The sequence below is a fragment of the Phyllobates terribilis genome, unplaced genomic scaffold (genome assembly GCF_046119375.1).
Source record: "Phyllobates terribilis strain yellow unplaced genomic scaffold, ASM4611937v1 Scaffold_13__5_contigs__length_258822181, whole genome shotgun sequence".
Lineage (NCBI taxonomy): Eukaryota > Metazoa > Chordata > Amphibia > Anura > Dendrobatidae > Phyllobates > Phyllobates terribilis.
The window spans coordinates 70,903,574-70,925,562 of record NW_027362773.1 but is presented as its reverse complement, the minus strand read 5'-3'; the positions used below and the strand labels follow the sequence as shown (position 1 = coordinate 70,925,562).

The 21,989-nt window shown below is 42.3% G+C and overlaps 1 protein-coding gene across 1 annotated transcript in view; it reads right to left on the bottom strand.

Annotated features, from left to right (window-relative positions):
• Positions 1 to 21,989, bottom strand: part of HIPK3 (homeodomain interacting protein kinase 3) — a 191,560-nt gene that overhangs the window by 145,364 nt on the left and 24,207 nt on the right. The window contains exon 2 of the mRNA XM_073658122.1: positions 6,973 to 8,074. Coding sequence (XP_073514223.1) covers positions 6,973 to 8,074 — 1,102 coding nt within the window. The remainder of the gene's footprint in view (positions 1 to 6,972; positions 8,075 to 21,989) is intronic.

Genomic DNA, 21,989 nt, shown 5'->3' with positions numbered 1-21,989 from the left:
TACAGAATAATGAGCCCCCCATTGTCCTTCATACAGAATAATGGGCCCCACATTGTCCTCCATACAGAATAATGGGCCCCACATGGTCCCCGGTCAAATATAAACACCCTGAGGGCCAAATTTGGCCCACGGGTCAGAGTTTGACATGTGTGATTTAGAGGAAGAGTAGTTGCTGAGGGTCAGCTCATAGGTAAGATATTCTGCCTGAATGTAGGGTTATTCTTCGCACAATGTATACTGGTTTCAGAAGACATGGAGGCTCGCCCCGAGCACTGGAGCAGCTCACTTTAGATCATGCTGACCTTGAGCAAACGAACCCACTTAGGAAAGTACTTCTGTCTTTTTTCACGTCTACAGTCAGACAGCCTCACCATCTATAGTAGTCAACATGCTTTGGCCGGGCTCAGGGACCTATTTTAAGCAAAGCTGCTACATTACAGTGATCTGTGGTTCAGAGTGATAGAATAACATTTCTCCATGTGAAGCTAGAGCAAAACCCAAGCTTGTAGTTCGGCTTCAGAAACCTCTACTGCTCAAAAGGAAAATATTACATAATATGAAATGTTTCTCCAGATAGGTTTCCTCCACATATGCTGTAATACATGCAGTATGTGCGGTGGCACATAATAGTGCTGCTACTTGGAGAACCATCAGTAAAGCAGAACTGGAAGCAGTTTCCCGGATCTCACTGACAGATATCTGCATCAAAATGTTTAGTACAGGCTTCATTATCTCTCTTCTCAGATTAAAATCTTTACATTTTATTGCCTATGTTTTTTCTAGATTTTATTGTTCCTTTAAATTAAATCCAAGCCGTTCCACCCTTTAAAGGGTTTTCCAAAAATTGTCCAAAATTTGCAGAAGAGTATGGAAAGTTCTAGAGCAAGAAACAAGCATTACTTACCAGATGATTCTGCCACCACTTTGACCCCACCGCTCGGTTCTGCAGCCGCTTGCCATCAGTCATGTAACCGCTGCAGCCGCTTGCCCTCAGTCATGTAACCGCTGCAGCCGCTTGCCCTCAGTCATGTAACCGCTGCAGCCGCTTGCCATCAGTCATGTAACCGCTGCAGCCGCTTGCCATCAGTCATGTAACCGCTGCAGAAGCTTGCCCTCAGTCATGTAACCGCTGCAGCCGCTTGCCCTCAGTCATGTAACCGCTGCAGCCGCTTGCCCTCAGTCATGTAACCGCTGCAGCCGCTTGCCCTCAGTCATGTAACCGCTGCAGCAGCTTGCCCTCAGTCATGTAACCGCTGCAGCCGCTTGCCCTCAGTCATGTAACCGCTGCAGCCGCTTGCCCTCAGTCATGTAACCGCTGCAGCCGCTTGCCCTCAGTCATGTAACCGCTGCAGCCGCTTGCCATCAGTCATGTAACCGCTGCAGCCGCTTGCCATCAGTCATGTAACCGCTGCAGCCGCTTGCCATCAGTCATGTAACCGCTGCAGCCGCTTGCCATCAGTCATGTAACCGCTGCAGCCGCTTGCCATCAGTCATGTAACCGCTGCAGCCGCTTGCCATCAGTCATGTAACCGCTGCAGCCGCTTGCCATCAGTCATGTAACCGCTGCAGCATCTTGCCATCAGTCATGTAACCGCTGCAGCCGCTTGCCATCAGTCATGTAACCGTTGCAGCCACTTGCCATCAGTCATGTAACCGCTGCAGCCACTTGCCATCAGTCATGTAACCGCTGCAGCCACTTGCCACACGTACGAACGTCACGGCTGAAGCCAGTAATTGGCTGCAGTGGCCACATGAATGATATATGGGATGTCACCACTGCAGGATGAGCAGGGACCACCGAAGCAGCAGTACTCACCTGGTATGTAAAGCTTATTTCTTTACTTTAGAACATTCCCTTCCACAATTGTTTTTAAAACCTGGAAACCCCTTGTAATATCATGTTCCTTGCTTCAATGAGGTCAAGATTCAGAAAAAACGTATAAGCCTCAGACCTGATCTCTTTCTAGCTGTAAGGTGCTTTCACGTTGCGTCCTACCTCCCCATCAGGCCATACATCTGAAATCCCCCACAAAACGGGGTCCCGACGTATATGCCGACGGGACCCCGCCATAGATTGCAATGATGCAGACAGAGCAGTGTACAGTGGTAGACTGTGTCTGGGTGTCCACTTCCAGTAGTCAGACACTCCCAAAACTGATGCAAGGCAAAACGTCTATGCATCATTGCAGTCTATGGCCTTGTCACCGCATACGTCTGGACTCCATTTCGCAGGGGTTTTTGGATGTATACCCCGATGGGGACACAGAAAGCAATGTGAAAGCACCCATATCTCAGTTGGTCCATGTTCGTACCACAATTCCCTGCCCCTGACCTAAACTAACACCCTCCTGGGTATATAGGAGGCTGTTAGTTCAGGTCATGAGACCCACAGTTGGGCTGAGAATTGGGATGCAAATGTGACCCCTAAGACTTCCATGTGTGAATCTAGGCTAAGGCAGCAGATTTCAGCTGGAGCCCTGCCTCACTACTCAGCCTAATGAGTTATAAAGCACCAACTACACCACAATATGGCAGCTGAAAACTATACAAATCAGGACAAATTTAACACTTGTGTGCAAGATTTTCATTAAAAAGACTGAAAACATTGTGGTAAGATTTCTTTTTGAACACACGAATAGTATATTTGTAGTAAGTGGATTTTATTTGCTATTATTGCATGCATGCAAATTAATAATCTGAAAAATATCCTGACATTTAATGGATACAACTTGTTGTAAACCTTCCATAGGCACCTAATCTAAAGGGAATTAATCTTTTAATGACACTGCCCTAAAATGTGTCATCTCCGCAATCTGTACTCAGAATATGGTGGTCCTTGGTACAAGTACTTGTTTATTGCTCACCGATTACACTCTGTGACTAAGCCTTGGATGGCAAACGGAGGTCATGAGTAAAAGGCAGAATTAGTTATTTTCAGCAATGGTTACAGAAGCAGTTATTTGTGGAAATCTGACTCTTAGTTCTCAGTTGCTTACAAGGATGATTCACCTAGTTGAATGCAATTAACCATATTCACAAGGCACTTTATAGTCTAACCTGTAACACGACTTTAACATGGGAACACCTTTGTATAAAAATGGATTTCATTTTTACCATAGGATGATATTTCATATCTACACTGCAGGCGTTGTGTGCTAAAGATAAAGATCCAAAACAGAAATATTCCATCATATTTCTACTTGCAAACCTGCAACATTGTCATCTGTTTTAATAGTGTGGATTAAAAGCAGAATTTTTTCCAAAACACCCAAGAACTTTTAGGACATAAATCAATCAATTCCGTTTTTGTTGACAAAATGGATAATATACAGAGCAGGTATGTACAAGTCTTCAACGGCTACGACACAAAACATGAAAGCCTTATGCATGCGGCCATATTACAGCTACATAAGCAGCAAGGTTGTATAGCGCAGAATTAGGGCACTTTCTGCGCAGACTCCCTGTTCTGCATGTCTGCAATTATATACTATGGTTCCTGCCATCATTCCATACCAATGCAGCAGAAAAAAAATTGTGGGGTCTAGCAATAAAGGTTTGCATTCAAAAAGAAGTGTTAAGCAAGTGAAATAAATGAAAACTACACTATGGAGACTTAGGACCCCGCATTACTGTCCACATTTTCCAGCTACTGCGATCCAACCCAATGAGGGAGGACAAGCAAGCGGGATCCAGAGGACATATTCAGGCAAGAATGAAGCCATGAACACACAGCTCACTCAGGCTTACAATCTTATAGTCATTCCATCAGAGCTTATGGTGGAGCTCTTCTTCAAAAGTCAACTAGATCAGACTGTATTGTGAGCTCCTGCCAAATTGCCATCCAAACACCGTGATCAGTTATTATTTTCACCTTCCTGCAACTGATTTCTGAGCCTACAAAATAATACATAAGATATATAAGATTTTGGCCTAATGCTGCTGAATGAGGCATTAAGGGTTAATGAAGACGGAAAAGCTAACGGCAAATTAGTGAAGTAGGCTCTAGAATGATGACCCTGCAATACTGCGCAATGCACAGAAATTTCTACCCTGCCCAAATGAAAGAAGAAAAAAAGTCATTTACAAACTGGCTCCATCTATACAAGCAAATAGCGCTGAAGACTATTCTACATAACCCTGCAATGGAAAACAAGGTGAAATCAATACAAGTTCATTTACAAGAAAATGAGATTTCTGTGTCAAAGCAAATTGCACCAGGGAATTGCTGCATTAAATCACCTGTGCCTCCTATGCTCCTAGCCACATCTGTACCAAAATTCATGTTGGGCTCTCAACCAAGACTGTGGAGTCTGCAAGCCAAACCTCTGACTCCGACTCCTCAATCTCCACGACGCTCCGACTCCCTCATACACGGCTCATGTTTAAGTGATAAATTTACTGTAGCACCGATTCATCTCAGCTAAAAGTCTAGACCCTGGATCAGGAATAGGACAGACATTTATAGGACATTTCATAACTTTCCCAAATTCTTATGAAAAAATATTCCCCACAAACTGCATTGAACTACTGTACCCAATTTATTATATATTTTAGGAGTTGGAGTCGGTCCATTTTATACCAACTCCGATTCCGACTCCACCAAAATGGACACCGACTCCATGACTCAGACTCCGACTCCACAGCCCTGTTTTTTTTTAGCTATTGGGAGGGAGGAGGGATTTGGCTTCAGCTGCATCTTCAGACGACCAACAGCTGACCGGACCGTGAAATGAGCTTTATAAACACTCAAGTCTTCTCGCTCAGACGGCTCTCCACCAATCCAGTCACATCTCCCAGATCTGCCCAGTAACGGACAACCTGAGCAGATTCTAGAAAGGAGAGTACCCCAAGCACACCTCAGAAGGGGGCGCAATATAGCAATAATTACAATAAAAAAGGAACAAATGAATAAATACCTGAAGGGGAACATTAAGGGGTTAATACTGACAGAAGTGATTATTTTAAAAGCGAGAGAGGCAAGGGACTCTGCAATAACCCACTGTCATTCCATGGAGTGAAAACCAAACATATTAAAAGTAAATAAAAATCAGATACAACTCATGGGACCCAAACCCCATAACAGCCGGACGTACTGACACAAAAGGAAACGGATAATGTTAGTAAGAGATTGTGGACAAGATGAAATCTCGCCCAGTAAAAGGGACAAATTGATGATAAAAGCTCGTGTAAAGACTTACTATTAATTGTTCAGACGAGTTCATTTTGTTTTAATTTTAAAGCTTGATGATTTAACTACTATACTCTATTTAAAAGCGGACATGTCTAGTTTCATAATAAAAAAATTTGATACACGTATATTTAAATATTTAATATTGCTGATTTTACTTTAGTATTAAACATATGATTAGGATGAGACTGTATTTAGAAAATCACACTTAAAAATGATCTCAAGGAGAGCCCAACTTGAATCTTTGCACAATTGTAACCAAGAACTCAAGTAACACACATGCCTTTTTGAAAATTTTATAACATTGTTTTTTCAAAATTGTGCATGAAAATTTTGAATTTGACTCCTCAAAAACAAAATATCAACAATCGGTGACACATCAAATTAAAGCCTGTACCGTTCTAAACAAAAAGGCACCTCTCCCATCTCTTTATCTCATTTCTAACTCAAGATATGATAAAAAGTGTAACATCATACAAGCCCAAAATTCACTTTCAAAACTTTAGAAATCTATAAAAAATTAACTAATGAAGATAAAAATGCAAAACTTTTTTTGTAATTCACTTAAGTAGCACTTCAAAAAAAATCAAAGAAACAAAAAAACAAAGACATCAGGTAAAAATATATTCAGATTTGGATCACTTGACATGGAATGACCCTATTGGTGTTGGCGAGCTACTCAGTCTACTTGTAGTGGTCGTGGCTTGGTACTGCATATTCGCCTCCTATTCAAATCAATAGCGGCAGCCACTATCAGAAGACGGAGCAGCTCAGCAAGTGAGTACTTCCGGCCAGCAGCCACCACCACCAACACCGATAACAGCTGATCGGCGGGGGTGCCAGGCGTCAGACCCCGGACGATCAGACAATGTAAAAGTAGTGGACAACCTCTGCAAGCACAGATGTAGCGTTTAGGTATAACACAACAATCATTAAATGGCTGATAAAATGTTCCTAATACCTCTCTAGGAGTAAATCCTGCTGTCAAGTTCCTTTTAATGTAAAGACAAGAAGGAAAAGGAACTTCTTGAAGAATTTAAACTTCAAAGGCACGGTTTGAAATAGAATAAAATTAGGAGATGCTTCAATAGGACCCAGGTGACGAGTGAGAGGATAGAGAGAAATTAACAAGCTCTTGTCTATGTATTTTGTAAGGTAAATGAGATTTTATAACAAATAATACAACAACTCTATACATCCATTATAAGGATAGTTCTAGTTGGACTGTGTAATTTCTATTTAGAGGTGTTGTCTCAGCATAGACATTACTAAGATATGCCACCAATGTTCAGGTGAGTATGGTAGGCCTGATGTGACCGCAGCTGATCGATGGATCAATGGTGCAGTGATGCTAGAAATAGGACGTGCCATAACCTTGCCCCAATGAATATCACTTGTTGGGGCGCATAGTGTTACTGACTTTTTTTTTTGTTCAAGTAATCAGTGGAATCAGGTTCCACTAATTGAACACTGCAATATGCCACCAATGTCTATGCTGTGACAACCAATGACCACACTGTCTACATCAGATCTCTACATCAGAATCCTAATAGTTTATCCGTTAGATTAAAAACTCTGTACACACAAGAAAAGACCGGACACAAAGAGCCTGACAACTAGTCAAAATTGTACTTTGCCATTTCCTTGCGTAAATAATAAAAAAAGGTGTGTGATCAAAGTCTAAAAACAGACACAGTAAGCACAACCTTTAGGAAAATAAACTGCGGTATATTTAGAGGGTTTAAGCCAAGAAAATAAACAATATAGTAATATAATAAACTTACCTGTAATAACGGGACTGCAGATAAGTTGAGCAAACAGTCTTTGATATATGGCTAGCAGAGCCAAAGTCTATTACTTTCACCCTGTAAGGTTGCCGCACAGGATCCACCAGCATGATGTTCTCCGGTTTGAGGTCAGCGTGAATTAAACTAAGACTTTTAAGTTTTTTCAGTGCAGTAGCCACCTGCTGAAGGATGGCCCGTATAACTTTCAGGGGTAATGGGCTAAATTTGTTTTGCTTTAAAAAGTCATATAAATTCTGTTCTAACATTTCAAAAACCAAGCAGGTGTGGTTCCGATGCTGAAAGCATTCGTACGCACGCACAAAGTTATACTCGTCAGCATTCTCGCTGCTAAGCCTGGCAAGGATGCCCACCTCAATCTGCCCTTGGCGTGCGTATGAAGGATGGTTTTTTAGGATTTTGACAGCCACAACCTCATTTGTCCCCCTTTTCCAGCACTTCACCACCTGTCCAAAGGTTCCCCGACCCAAAAAATCCAGTACTTCATAAGTATTTTTAACCGAGCACAACACTTCATGCTGTACCAACTGATAGTCACCATCCACACTAGCCCCATTCTGCTTAGAAGCACCAGTGGTTGCCACAACAGCTACTGGGTTTGCTGCGGTGCCTGGCAGCATGGCAGGCAGTACTGACAATTCATCAACAATCTGCATGGTGCCACCTTGGGTTTCCAGCTCTTCACTCTTACGCTTCAATCCACATCGCTGATGCGTTTCCAGCAAATCTGATACACAATCCGGTGTCCCAACTGTTGGTGCCTCTGTGGGATCTGGCTGCGCCTGCACAGCTGAGTGCCCAGGAGCACCTGTGTTGGTTTTTAATGGGACTGCGCTGGTGTGGGATACGGCAGCCTGCTGGCGAGGTCTGTCAATTGGATTCTTTGTCTGAAAAGGAGCCCTACTGTTGTTGGATGGATGTGCAAATCCAAAGTGTCTAGCATTCAGGTCGGTGCGTGGATAGCTCCTCTTGCTGTACACACAACTACTTGGTTCTATTTTCAGTTTCTTCACACTACAAAAGGCACTTGACTGAGTTTGATAAACATATGGTGGGTACACCAAGACTTGTGAGGCCATACCTGAAATAACACAACACAAAAAAGAGAACATTAATCAGTCATGCAGTCATTAAAGCTGATGGCAATTCACATATCAGTGCTAGAAACACATTCAGGTCTAACTGGAGCAGCCGACCAGTATATAAAGCATTGCTCCAATCACGATGAGCAATGAACACAGTTCTTATGTGCTATCATCTTCCACAATTCGTATGGTGCTAGAGTAGTAAAGACAGTGCACAAACCAACCTTATATATCGCTTTATTTATTGATGAAGGGACACTGCAACCCAAAATGCATAACTTTGTAAAGCTTTTAATTCAATAAAAACACATTATTTTGAATCAGCTTCACTTTAGATATCGTTTTTTTGCTCAATTTCTTTCTTATTTCTACCCAAAAATTTTGAATAAATTCATAACCGGTAAATTGATAACTGTTGGGAGACGTCTCCATGTGGTCTGTCAATGATCAATCAGTGCAGCAATACACCCCTTTCATCCAGGGGAACGGTAAATCCCAGTTGACAATGTAATGTAATCTCTGAAAGGAATAACGGGAACAAAAAGGTCTAAGAAAAGATGCTCTAGAATTGTTATTTAATGAAGAATAAAAATATCTAAAACATACAGTATATTTAAAGAAAACAAACATATGTGAACAGAGTCTAAGAGAGTAAAAGTCTTGTAATTCATTGGTGCATCAATAGTCACATCTTATACCATCCGCACTTTGTTCTGGTCCGGACATAGTATGTTTTAAGAAATATTTATATCTTACATTAAATAAAAATTCTCGAGCATCTTTACTTAGAACGTGTCATTCCAGTTATTCCTCATAGGAATTTATGAATAAATTGACAACTGGGATTTACCATTGCACTAATCGAAGGGGTGCACCACCGCACAATCTCGTGCACTGATCGATCAATGTCAGACTCTGTAGGGAGATGTCTCCCAATATGTATAGACCAGTTATCAATTTATTCAAAAGTTTGGGGGAGAAATAACAGAGGAACAGGACAAATAAAAACAGAACTCAAATCTACTTGATTCAGGATAGTTATATTATTTCCTGTAACACACACAAAAGGAGAACAGATAAAAGGATTAGCATCCTGCGCCAAATGGAAGCAAAGGGGCCCAACTGATTTATATGGGGTCTCCATACAGGACTTTTTTCCCTCGTTTAAACATAAACAACAAATGAAAACCCAGACAAATCCGTATAAATCAGACTTTGTTCACATGTTTCGAAGTTCTCTCTCCATTTTGGTCATCCGAAAACTGATGCAAAAACAAATAAAAAGATCCAGTAGAGCAGGGTTGGGGAACATTTTTTCTGCCAAGGGCCATTTGGATTTTTATACCATCCTTCGGGGGCCGTACAAATCGCGTGATAACTCTGCCCACAAAGTACGTCCTGACGCTGGCACTGGTGTCAGTACATAATCATTCATTGCACGCTCCTCAGTAGTGAACGCAAAGAGCCCTATGGTCCTCGGGAATCTGCCCGGAGGCCGTATAAAAGGTCTGAGGTTCCTCACCCCTGCAGTAGATGATCCACTGAATAGAAAAGTCTTATGAAGTCTTCTCTTTGATTGCATCTCAGCTGCTTTCTTTTTTTTTAGCAGGATCTAAAAATGTAGTCTGCACAACTTCTTATGGTCTAGGGTTTGTTTGTTTGGTTTTTTTTAACATTGAAGTCTATGAGAAACGGATCGTAAAAGATGGTCACCTGTTAACTATTCCGCCAACGGATCTGTTTTTAGAATTGCGCACGCCCAGAAAACTAGAGCTGTTCAGAGATACCTCTAGTAAAAATGGATTAGTCACAGACGGAAAAGGAGAAAAATCAAGAATGGACGCACATCAGACAAAAGATCCACAAGTTATTGTAAGGAAATGAAGACAATGGTTGCATTAACCTCTTCAGCTCCACGCAAAGGAAAAACTGTCAATATCTTTGTTACTGATCTGAATTAAATTGTTCTGACCTTTTTCCTAACCTTTATGAATAGCGCACTTCTTCCCACTTGTGCAGAAATCTAATCAGCTATGTGAGTAATTAGACCAGCTCAATATTTAGCAGCAAATAGTAAAGCGACAGGTGTATTTTCCTAGCTACTTGCAGGTATTAAAAGATAAATCCGCTATCAGCTGCTAAAATCTCTTAGGACAAAAGAAGAATGCTATAAACCTAGATTAGAAAAGTGACATTACTCTAGTAACCAGCAATTGGAAATGCATGGCCATCAGCAGACGACAGCCGGAGAAGTAAGGTCCCAGTACAACATAGCAGTAAGCTGCTTACGCTGTCAGGGAAAACTACAGCCAGTCAGCTAATGCAGTGTTAAACAGCGGCCATTACTATGTATGGAACAGCTGCTCTATGATCGGCTCTGTGTTCTGGCTCAGAGAGGGGTTTCTGAGAGGGGTACCCCATCTATGAAGAGCAGATGCCCCAATAAGCAGTGTGGACGGAGTTTACGTATGACAGCCCTTTTAACAGGTCTTCCAAGTAGCTCCTTAGAATTAGATTTTCCCTCACTGTACTTTTCCTTACAGAAATGACCATGGAGCAGCACAGCATCTCTCCTCTCAGGATCGCCATAAAAGTCAGGTGAAAAAGTACACAGGTCATACGTTTGTGAAATAACCGTATAGGCTCCAACTGCGTGACCACTTTAACATCTCGACATAAGCCCCTTTGGAGACATGGATGTAATACATAGGAGACCCTTTTTCAGAGACTCTTATGATTAAGACTTCTACTATAACAAACCGATATCCAACGTATTACAATAGACTGTCACCTGTTGCCATTTGTTCATATGCCATCCTACCCTCCAGACCCTCAAAATCCCACAGAAGGGACGCAAAACAACTGGAGTCTATTTAAACTCTTATTTGCTGTGTAAAGTTAAATGCAGTCTATTCTATTGTCTGCGGTTATCAGCTATTTTTGGTGGAGGAGTGCCTAAAGATGGCGATGTACATTAGGCAGCTTCAGCTGATTGATCATTCAGCTGAGAAAGGCTTATCTCTACGCTGAACAAAAGCATCACACAATGAAATACAACCACCGATTTCTGATTGGTCGGACACCAGCGATCGGGAACTTCCATGGATAGAAGATAACTTCCAAACCTGAAAATACCCCTATGATGTGCAAAGAAAAAAGGTTTTGCAGCTCACCAATGTGAGAGGAGCCCTCCGGCAGTGCAAGGATTCAGCTGTGCCGGCAGCAGGACGAAGCAATAGAGGAGAGTGTGCAGCAACAGGTCCGGGAGAGAGTGATTAAAAACAAACATTTTTTTATTATGAATTCATTAAAAGGCAAAAAAGAAAAAAAAATTGGGACTGTCCCCAATTACTCCAGTAGATTTGACGGCCAGATCTGCTGGAGTAATTGGGTACAGACCCTGGGACAGTCCTAAAAATGTTTTTTCTTTTTTGCCTTTTAATGAATTCATAGTAAAAAAATGTTTGTTTTTAATCACTCTCTCCCGGACCTGTTCCTGGATTCTCACCCTATGATGTGCAAGTGGATCTTGACTTTTGTTTTTTAAAGTCCCCCAAAAAATCTACTTCCATGGTTACTACATTACCCCTTATCCATAGTGGTGATAACAAATATTCGCAAAAAATGTAAATGCTATCAGGCTATGTGCACACGGTGCGTTTTTTATGCGTTTTTTGCTGCGTCAAAACCAGGCGGATTTGGCCCCAAAAACGCATTCCAAACCTTATCCCAGCATTTTCTATGGGATTTTGGAAAATCTGTGCACACGATCAGGAATTTTCCTGACAGGATTTCATGTGCGGAAAAAGAAGCCGCATGTCCATTCTGTGTGCGGATTTGCCCGCGTTTTTCCTATACACTGCATTGGAAAAAATGCATGGCAATTCCGCAGGGAAAAACACACAAAAAAATGCATAAAAATGCAAAAATACGCATCAAAAACGCGCAGAATTTCTGCAGCATTTTTGATGCCAAGATACGTTGCAGAAATTTCTGCGAGCACATACTGATCGTACGCACATAGCTAACTCGTTTAGGTTTCGTGCGCCTGTAAAAGTGCCTAAATGAAGCTTTATTTCCTCCACAATGTCACAGTGCACACCTTAACCCAGCTGAAATGGAGTAACAGCAGCAAACATTAGTATTGTGCTTTTCTCACAATGGACTTAAGTGCTTTTACACTCCAGTTATGATGGAAGGTGAGGGAGAGCAAGATGCCCACACTACGTAACCCCTTAATGACCGGACCATTTTCCATTTTCGTTTTTTGCTCCCTTTCTTCCCAGAGCCATAACTTATTTATTTTTCGGTCAATATGGCCATGTGAGGGTTTTTTTTTCACTGGACAAGTTGTACTTTTGAACGACATCACTGGTTTTACCATATTGCGTATTGGAAAACGGGGGGAAAAAAAACAAGTGCAGTGAAATTGCAAAAAAAAGTGCAATTCCACAGTTGTTTTTTGTTAGTTTTTTTTCCACGTTCACTGGATGCTAAAACTGACCTGCCATTCTTATTCTCCAGGTCATTACGAGTTTGTAGACACCAATTTCCAAAATTTGATAAAAAAAAAGTCCCGTTTTCCAAGACCCATAACGTCTCCATTTTTTGGGATCTGGGACAGGTGAGGGCTTATTTTTGCACGCTGGTCTGACGTTTTTTATTGATACCATTTTGGGGTAGATTCGATGCTTTGATCGCCCATTATTGCATTGTATTGCAATGTTGCAGCGCCCAAAACAAAATTAATTCTGGCGTTTAGAATATTTTACTTGTTATCCTTGTTATGCCGTTTACCGATCGGATTAAATCTTATTTTATATTGATAGATCGGGCGATTCTGAACGCAGCAATACCAAATATGTGTATTTTATTTATTTTTTTATTGTTTTATTTTGAATGGACAAAAGGGGGGGGCGATTAAAACTTTTATAATTTTTTTACTTGCTTCAATAGTCTTCATCTGAGAGCACTTGTCTGATCACGTGTGTAGCAGAAATGCTATGAGCGCCAACCGCTGGGTCGCAATAATCACATTACCTGTGTTTTCTCCAGGTTCTCCGGTTTCCTCCCACACTAAAAAGACATACTGATAGGGAATTCAGATTGTGAGCCCCAATGGGCATAATATATGTAAAGCGCTGCGGAACATGTTGGCGCTATATAAAAATAAAGATGATTATTATTATTATATAGCATTGTGCACTTACAATTGCTCATTTTCCCATCTACCCAGCTAAATTTTCTCTTTTCCATTAGGTCTATGACATCTCGTGATTAAAAACAGACTAGCTGAATCCTTCTAAGTTCTATATAATAACAAGTGATCAATTTTCCCTGTATGAGTCATGAGTCACTGCAAAAGTCCCTGACAGGGGGAGGAGGGAGCAGCTGGGTCAGGAGTTGAAGAGGGGAATGATAAATGCAGGGACCAGAGACTTCCTGTTTCTATATAAAGCAGAGAAAAGAAAATCATTTACTGGGTAGGAAGGCAAAATGAGTAATTGTAAGTACACAGTGCTATATAATATGATGATTGTAATATATTAAGAGGATAAAAGCTTTGATGGGAGTGTTTATTTAAGCCGCCATGTGCCACCTCAAACAACATATCCATTGTAGTTTATGCTGCCTTTGTGGTGTAAATTATGATGAATTTGTGGGTCATGCTGTCCATTTTACAAAAAGATGGCATAGTTTCTATCTTAAAGGGACTGTCTAGTGAAAACAAGTTATCACCTATTAATACGATGAGGGTCTGACTGCTGGGACCTGAAACAACTGGCAGAACAGGGAACTTTTATCCCCTTAGAATGGAGCGGAAGGTAACTTGCTCCACCGCTGCTCCATTTATTCCCTATAGAGCTGTCAAGTGAGCGCTGCGCTTGCCTTTTTCAGTCAGGCCCATAAAGATTAAATGGAGCTGTGTTCAGGCACCCGACCTCTATAACTTAAAGGGAACCTGTCACCATAAAAATGCTATTAACCTGTAGATAAGGGGTTAATCTGCAGGTTAAAACCTGCCCTGCGCCCGCAGGTAGCTGAATGCTGCGGGGAGAAAATGACCTTTATTCCCCCCCGGCATCGTTCGTGTTTCAGTCACGGGGGCGGCACCGATGTGGGTTCAGTCACCGCACTAAGAATACAGAGCAGCGGCTTTAACTGCAACCCTGGCCTGGACTGACAGCCCATTCCAATGCAGAGCAAGTGTCAGTCAGGGCTGGGCCGCTTACAGCCGCCACTCTACAGAGCGGTGACTGAACCCGCACCGCCCTATGACTGAAACACGAACGCTGCCTGGGGAGGGGGCATTTGGTTAAGTGCCGGCACCAGACAGGTTAATAACGCTATTACCCTGCAGATCAACCCCATACCTGCAGGTTATTAGCATTTTTGTTGGTTCCCTATAACAGGGATAAAAGTTCTCAATTGTTGATAAAGATTCCCCATTCTGCTGATCAGTGGTGGTTCATTAATTCAGACTCCGCGCAACCAGCAAGTGGATAGGTAATAACTTTTTCCACTGGGGACACCCTTTATAGATGAGTTTTACAATGACTTTGATATTTAAACAGCAATTACAGAGGTGTTATAAAGGGTAACACAGAACACAGGAGACCAAAACTTCCAAATGAAAAGTGCTTTATTCACCCATCACCATACAGAGACCATACATGAGCTCTGTGCTGGGATGTGTAAGTAGACCACTTTTCATTTGGAGGTTTTAGAGCCTCTTTCTTTTTTATTACCCTGGAGATGTTTGGGGGACTTGAGTTCACTCATTTGATGCTGTCACCCACCTTAGGGGGATTCTTACAGTGCCCTATTCCCTTTCCCGCTTGCTCAGGGTTTCTCTAAAGATGGCTATATACATTAAGCAAACACTGACCAAACATTGATTTTGGCAGCACCAGCCAGCCATCTAATGGGCATGGAGGTACAAAAACAAAAGAATATGCCCTGCACACCTTTAGTATTAATGTACAGGTGCACAAATACGCTAAGTGACCAATATATAAGCAAATACACACACAATGCGTCAGCACACGGCGGTTAATGAATACATGACCTCCACAATTGCTGCAAACGTTAAATATGTAAGGTACTTAGCGCTTTTTATCAAAATATTAAAGGTGTGCTGGCACTATTTCTTTCTTTATTGCAGTACAAATTGAAGGGGGGGGGGGATGTGGACCCCTCCAGGGCTCAGCAGCATTATCTACCCATCCTTCCCACACAAGGTTTTAACCGTGACAATGCCTGGCTTTCTTTCACTTCCCCAGTTCATATGGAGAGATATGACAGTAGTGACCATCCATATTTAGGTACACCTTGTCGTGGTTGCATGGTTTTGGAACTTTTTGATCAAAAAAAGGTTAACCAAGTATCTTAGGTTTTTAATGTTTACAGCAATACTGGAGTTCACGTACTCATTAACTGCAGAGGGCTGACACATCATGGGTGTACAGTATATGTGCATTGAGGTGTCCCAAATACAGGATTAGCCCGTGAGGTTCAAGCAAGTGACAGGATTAGGAATCGGTAGTGTGCATACATACACTGCCCATATATTGCCTTCATGTGCCTCCACCTTTATATAAGATAATGTCTATAAAGCGCTGTGGAATTACCAGCGCTACATAAGTGAGTAATATAAATAAAAAGACATTAAAATAGTAACAGTAATTATAAAAACAGTACATAAGCACAAGGCAGGAGTGAAGTACAATACTTTACAACACTTTGGGAATCATCTCAATAGAAAAGGTTGACGGAAGGAAGTAAAACCAAACCGCACTTATCAGCTGTAGAGTCAACATTGTGTGAACTGCAGCCATTTCTAGTCAGGAGGCTGCTTCATGTTGACCCCAGCAGTATTTGAGCAAGTCAGGACAATGTGCAAGCCAGTACAGAAAGTTATACTATAACCAAGAGTTTCCTCTAGCTAGCAGAATATTTTCCACTGCATTTCACAGAACTGATGAGGAGTGAAATTAACTAGGACTTTCCTGGAAGCTTTGGCTGTTGTTGGCACACAACCATGTGACTTCTGAGAGCATATGGAGCCTGGATACATCAGGATCTGCAGATGTACCAGCTAGCGATCAAAGGGCACCTTTCATCACCCACGAAGACCTGTCCTATTGCCAGATTACAGTTGGGTACGAGCTATTTATTTTTTTCCTGTTCTGCATTGAATACAGGGTTATTATGCTTTCCCCTCCCCTGGCATTCTTGCCTGGCTTTGTGGCCCAGTAGAATAATAAGACCTTTCATTGACGTAAAAGCCAGTTCAACACATTCTCCTGTAAACGGAGATTAGCTTAGCTGGGAGATTGCTATATCACCCTAATGACAACCAATGTAGTGCACAGAGACAGTGACATTTTACTTACAACTTCAGCATTAGCATAGTACAATTGCACATTGAACTGCGGACATTGCACGTTCTCCACAAGTGTTGCTCAAACAGATCTGCATATAGCATCACATGAGCTTCATGGGCCACCGTACAGTCCTGCATCCAACTCTGCAGACTACCAACAAGACAGTCTGAACTGCCCATATCACATGCTTCAATTCCAAGTATTCTGGACATATGCACAATTGTCAGATTTTATCATAGTGTTGCCTCTCTTTTACATATCATAAAATCATAGAAAGAAAAACAGACAATTGGTAGGAAACAATCACTGAAAATGATCTTTTATTTGGCTGCACTACCTGCATGTTAATGGAGGAGTTCTGCTGCCTGCTATCTACTAGCTATGTCTTAAGCCCCCCAAACACTTTCCACATCTCTCCTGACTCTCCCATACAGGAGACAGACTTCTCTTAACAAAAGAACTAGCAGTCCAAAATCAGACATGCCAGATCCTAATCTGTCAGGAGGGAGTCAGGGGACCCCATACATACTATCAGCCAAGCCAGTCAACATTGGCAGATTCGGGAGGCCTTAACCCCTTTCTGATGTGAAGCATAATAATAACGTCTTGCGGTTAACGCAGCACTGCGACCAGAGTCGTGGTGATCACATTAAAATTCCACCGCCATCTTACCTCAGGGTAGGAGGCGGCAGAGTCCCAGGGGGTGGAGACAACGCCCCCGGCAATTAGGATTGCGGTGATTGGCTGTTCCAAATCGCAGCATTTCTCAGTGTTTCAGGCAATCAGATTGCCTGAAACACTGATGTCCAGCCTAGGATTGGTGCTGTAAGAGCACCAATCACAGGCTGGTGCCTGGCAACGCCAAGCATCTCCTGAGCCCACTCTGATCAGCGCGATCGACGATGACATCGACCTCACCAATCACAACGCGTAACTGCACTGTGACCGCCCTGTACGTCCTCATAGTAGTTGAGAATTTGTCCAATCTGCGCTGTGCTGGGCCTTGTGGTGCCACAGAAGCCTTTGACACCACAATCGCTTCTCCTGCTGCCTGTTGCTGCTGAAGAACGAAGACATCTGTAATAAGATCCCTGCCTAATCTCTCCTCATCCACCCCAATCCCCCTCTCCTTCCTTCCCCACCTCTCTGTTTACCCTCCCCTTTCTGCCACTGAGCGCTGATCAGTACTTGATCGCTCGCTTTTGGCAGTTTTTTGTGTGTGTGTGTGTGTGTGTGTGTGTGTGTGTGTGTGTCCGGCAGAGGCCGAGCGCTGATCAGTTACGCAAATCACTGATCAAAGCCCGTGATTGCTGTTTTCCAGGACTTTTTTTTTTGTCCCTGTCCATTTTTCAAGCCCATACCTTTGCACTACCTCCGTGCGCACATTCAGCAGCCGCCGAGCGTTGATCGGTGACGCAAATCTCTGATCAGCACTCGTGCTTGCCGTTTTACACTTTGTTTTTCACTGACTTTTTTTTTTTTATGTAAAGGGCAGTCAAACAGTCCAATTGTGCGCCATGCTGGGCCTTGTGCTGCCACAGAAGCCTGTGACACCACAATCGCTTCTCCTGCTGTGACAGAAGACATAAGAAAGAAGACAGAAGAAAGTTGTTGTTTTTTCAGGCGTCCTGCAGCGGCCGAGCGTTCAGCAGTGCCGCAGATCACTGATCCGCACTCGTGCCCGCTTGTTTTACACTTTTTTTTTCCTCCCCTCCCTTTGCACTACCTCCGTGTGCACATGCAGCAGATGCCGAGCGTTGATCAGTGACACAGGTCCTGATCCTCCCCTGAACTGCCACGAAGACACCCCAGGACAGAAGATGAACCAGCGCCCCCCATTACTGACCCCATACGGACCTCGCTTCCCAAAAATTACTAGTCACCGATTCCTGATTTTGTGGCGCAATCAGGAATCAAGTTTGACACCATCGTCCTCACGGAAATAGACTTTTTCAAAGTCTTTTTCTCTGAGGATTTTGTAAACCTCATGGTGGGCCAAACTAATTTGTACGCTCAACAATTTTTGGCACAAAACCGCTCATCATTTTCTAACTGACTCCTGTATGACAGTAGAAATGATGAAGTTTTGGTGCTGGTCCTTAACATGGGGATCCTGAAGAAACCAGATGCTCGGCAATACTGGTGTGTTGACGTTTTACATAACACTCCTGTGTTCCAAATGGTCATGACCCGGACACGTTTTGATGCCATCCACAAACTCTTGCATTACAACGATAATGCACGGTGTCCTGCACGAGATGAACCCAAAATTGATCATCTTTTCAAAGTGTGGCCGTTCATCAAGCACTTCAACAAGTTTGCTGAAGTATATGTGCCCCAAAGGGACATCTGAGTAGATGAGTCCGTAATTCATTTTAAGGGGAGGCTCAAATTACAGCAGTACCGGCCTAGTAAGAGGGCCAGGTACGGAATTAAACTCTATAAACTGTGTGAGAGTACCTCAGGGTACACCCATAATTTTAGGGTTTATGAATAGAAAGACTCCCAGATTGAACCCCCTGAATGCCCCCTGTCCTGGGAGTGGGAAAATTGTGTCGTACCTTCAGTTCCAGGCGTAGTGATCAAGGCCCTGATATTTGTCAGTGGTGAAAGAGGGAGCCCAGTACTTCCGGAACTGAAGGTGCTCGTATTGTACCAGGCAAGCAGTTGCCTGGGGAGGTTCCTCAAAGCGGAAAAAAAGGTAAGTCACAAAAGAGGTGCAGAGCATGTTACAGAAGGGAAATACGCAAAGACACCATTAATCAATGTGACACCTGCCCCGACAAACTTGGCCTGTGTATGAAAGAATGCTTCAAAAAGTACCATACTTCCATGCACTACTAAATTCATTTCTGACTTACACAACTGACGTATGACAACCTGACGAACACTACACAGCTCAGGTATGCCACTACACTATGCCATACAGGAAACAGTAGATCAGTTCCAAAAAGGTGGCACTTGTTGGGCATTTCCACTGTTTAGGCACATCAGGGGCTCTGCAAACGCAACATGACACCCACAGACCATTCCATCGAAGTCTGCATTTCAAAGCGTCACTCTTTCCCTTCCAAGCCCTGCCGTGCGCCCAAACAATGGTTTTCCCCCACATATGGGGTATCAACGTACTCCAGGGAAATTGCACAACAACTTTTGGGGTCCAATTTCTCCTGTTAATTTTTTCCTTTCACATTTGATTAATTGCTGTGAAGCACCTGATGGGTTAATAAACTTCCTGAATGCGGTTTTTAGCACCTTGAGGGGTGCAGTTTTTAGAATGGTGTCACTTTTGGGTATTTTCTGTCATATAGACCCATCAAAGTGACTTCAAATGTGATGTGGTCCCTAAAAAAATGGCTTTGTAAATTTTGCTGGAAAAATGAGAAATCACTGGTCAACTTTTAACCCTTTATAGCTTCCTAACAAAAAAAAAAATTTGGTTCCAACATTGTGCTGATCAGAAGTAGACATGTGGGAAATGTTATTTATTAACTATTTTGTGTGACATAACTCTCTGATTTAAAGGCATAAAAATTCAAAATTTGAAAATTGCAAAAATGTCACAATTTGTCATATTTCTGATTTTTTCACAAATAAACGCAAGTCATATCAAATAAATGTTCCCACTACCATGTAAAAAAAAAAACAATCTCAGAAACAATGGGATCCGTTGAAGCGTTTCAGAGTTATTACCTCAAATTGACAGTGGTCAGAGTTGTAAAAATTGTCCCGGTCATTAACGTGCAAACAGCCTTCAGGGGTAAAAGGGTTCAGGCTAGGCCTAAATATCAGATGTGTGTTGCATGAGTATGCCAACTGTGTCCATACATGTAACGTGCATGGATGCCCCGAGATGAGCATCAGGCAAGTTGTTTTCCCGGAATTTTGGCATCAGCTTACTCCCCTGTGTGTTCAGCTATCCAATCTGTGTAGCTATGAAGGCCACTAGAGCAAGTATTGTCACGTATATACACACACACATATATACACACACACTATTAAAAAAAGACTTTTGTACAAATTACTTAATTCAAAATAAACTACCCCTGTAGTGTACAGGTTCCCTTTGTAAGGAGACTAGTGACAGCATAGCAGTGTAACCAGTACAGAATAGGGAACCGAATGTAAATAGTTTGGTACCCACCACAAATGGAGTATGTCTTCATAGAAACTGTAAGGCCACAGCAGCCACAATACCTTATCAGTACAGTGCACACAGGCCGCCTTCTCCACAATAATAGCAATTACAGCATGAAAGACAGAGCACTTACATGTGTCCACTATATATATAGCTCTGTATATACAGGCAGCAAAATAGTTAAGATGCTAATAAGGTGATAGTCACTGAGGCGTCAATTAAAAGTGATTAAATACTTAAAGGCAAAAGGACAGGTGACATCTTTATAACTCCAGGGACCCTTGCTCTGGTCAACCTGGGCCAACTGGATATTTTTTTTCCCAAAAAAAGCAGTTGGTTGGTTGTATTAGGAGACAATTGCTCTCATGGCACTGTTTTTGGAATGAAGTACATATGGTTTTCTGATACTATCCAACCTCTAATTAATTACCCTTTCAGGTCTGCCAAACTGGTGTGTTATTTCAATGGTGGCAGCTGGCTGCATCCAAGAGAAACCAGCCCAACTCATTTCTCTTCCCAAGACGACTCAAATTACCAGGATCCACCAATAAATATCATTCAGCAGGGTCTCAAGTACAATGAGCACTATGTAAGTAAAAACATTTTGCAACATTTAGACTAGGAGACTGAAGATCCACTTTAATACAGAAACAGATGAGGTTCAGAAGAAACTCAAATCAACCTCAGATCAATCGCCAAAAGAGTACCCAGCAGCAGCGATCATGCATTGGGGAACTGGGCTACCTGGATGTGTTGCTCCTCGCGGATATACATGTGTTAGACTATAATTTGTTAGTTCATTTGTGCATAAAACAATCTATAATTGTCTGTGATGGAAACAGTCATGCCTGGTTTAGTAATCATGGGACAATGACACAATTCTTCTCTAAGTACCAGTTGACGGGGCTCAGCTTGTATTATCTAGTTCTGAATTTATGTTGACCTACATGTAGACATCTTATGGTTACTTGCATTGTTCATGAGCTCATACACCAAGCATCTATCTAACCGTATCACGGACCACAGTCCTATTCCAAGTTCATAAAGACATACAGCATGGATACATACAGACCCACCACAGAAATCAATGCTGAGACCTCACATTCCCACAGCTGATGAAGAACTGGACAAAGGGGTTCTTTGTAAAGAAGCCATCACATGAACAAGGTTGTGCAGATGCTCTATCTTGTTATACTTGGTCTTTGTACAAATAGGGATAATGGATGTTAGATATATCCTAACATTTATACCAGAACAAACAAGATGGTGAAAAATGAGGAAAAGTAGGATCATTGGTATCATTATAGGACGCTTTGGTTTTGTTTTTTTCACATTTCATGTAACATTAATTTTGCCTGCTGCACACCAATGACATTCACGGTGTCT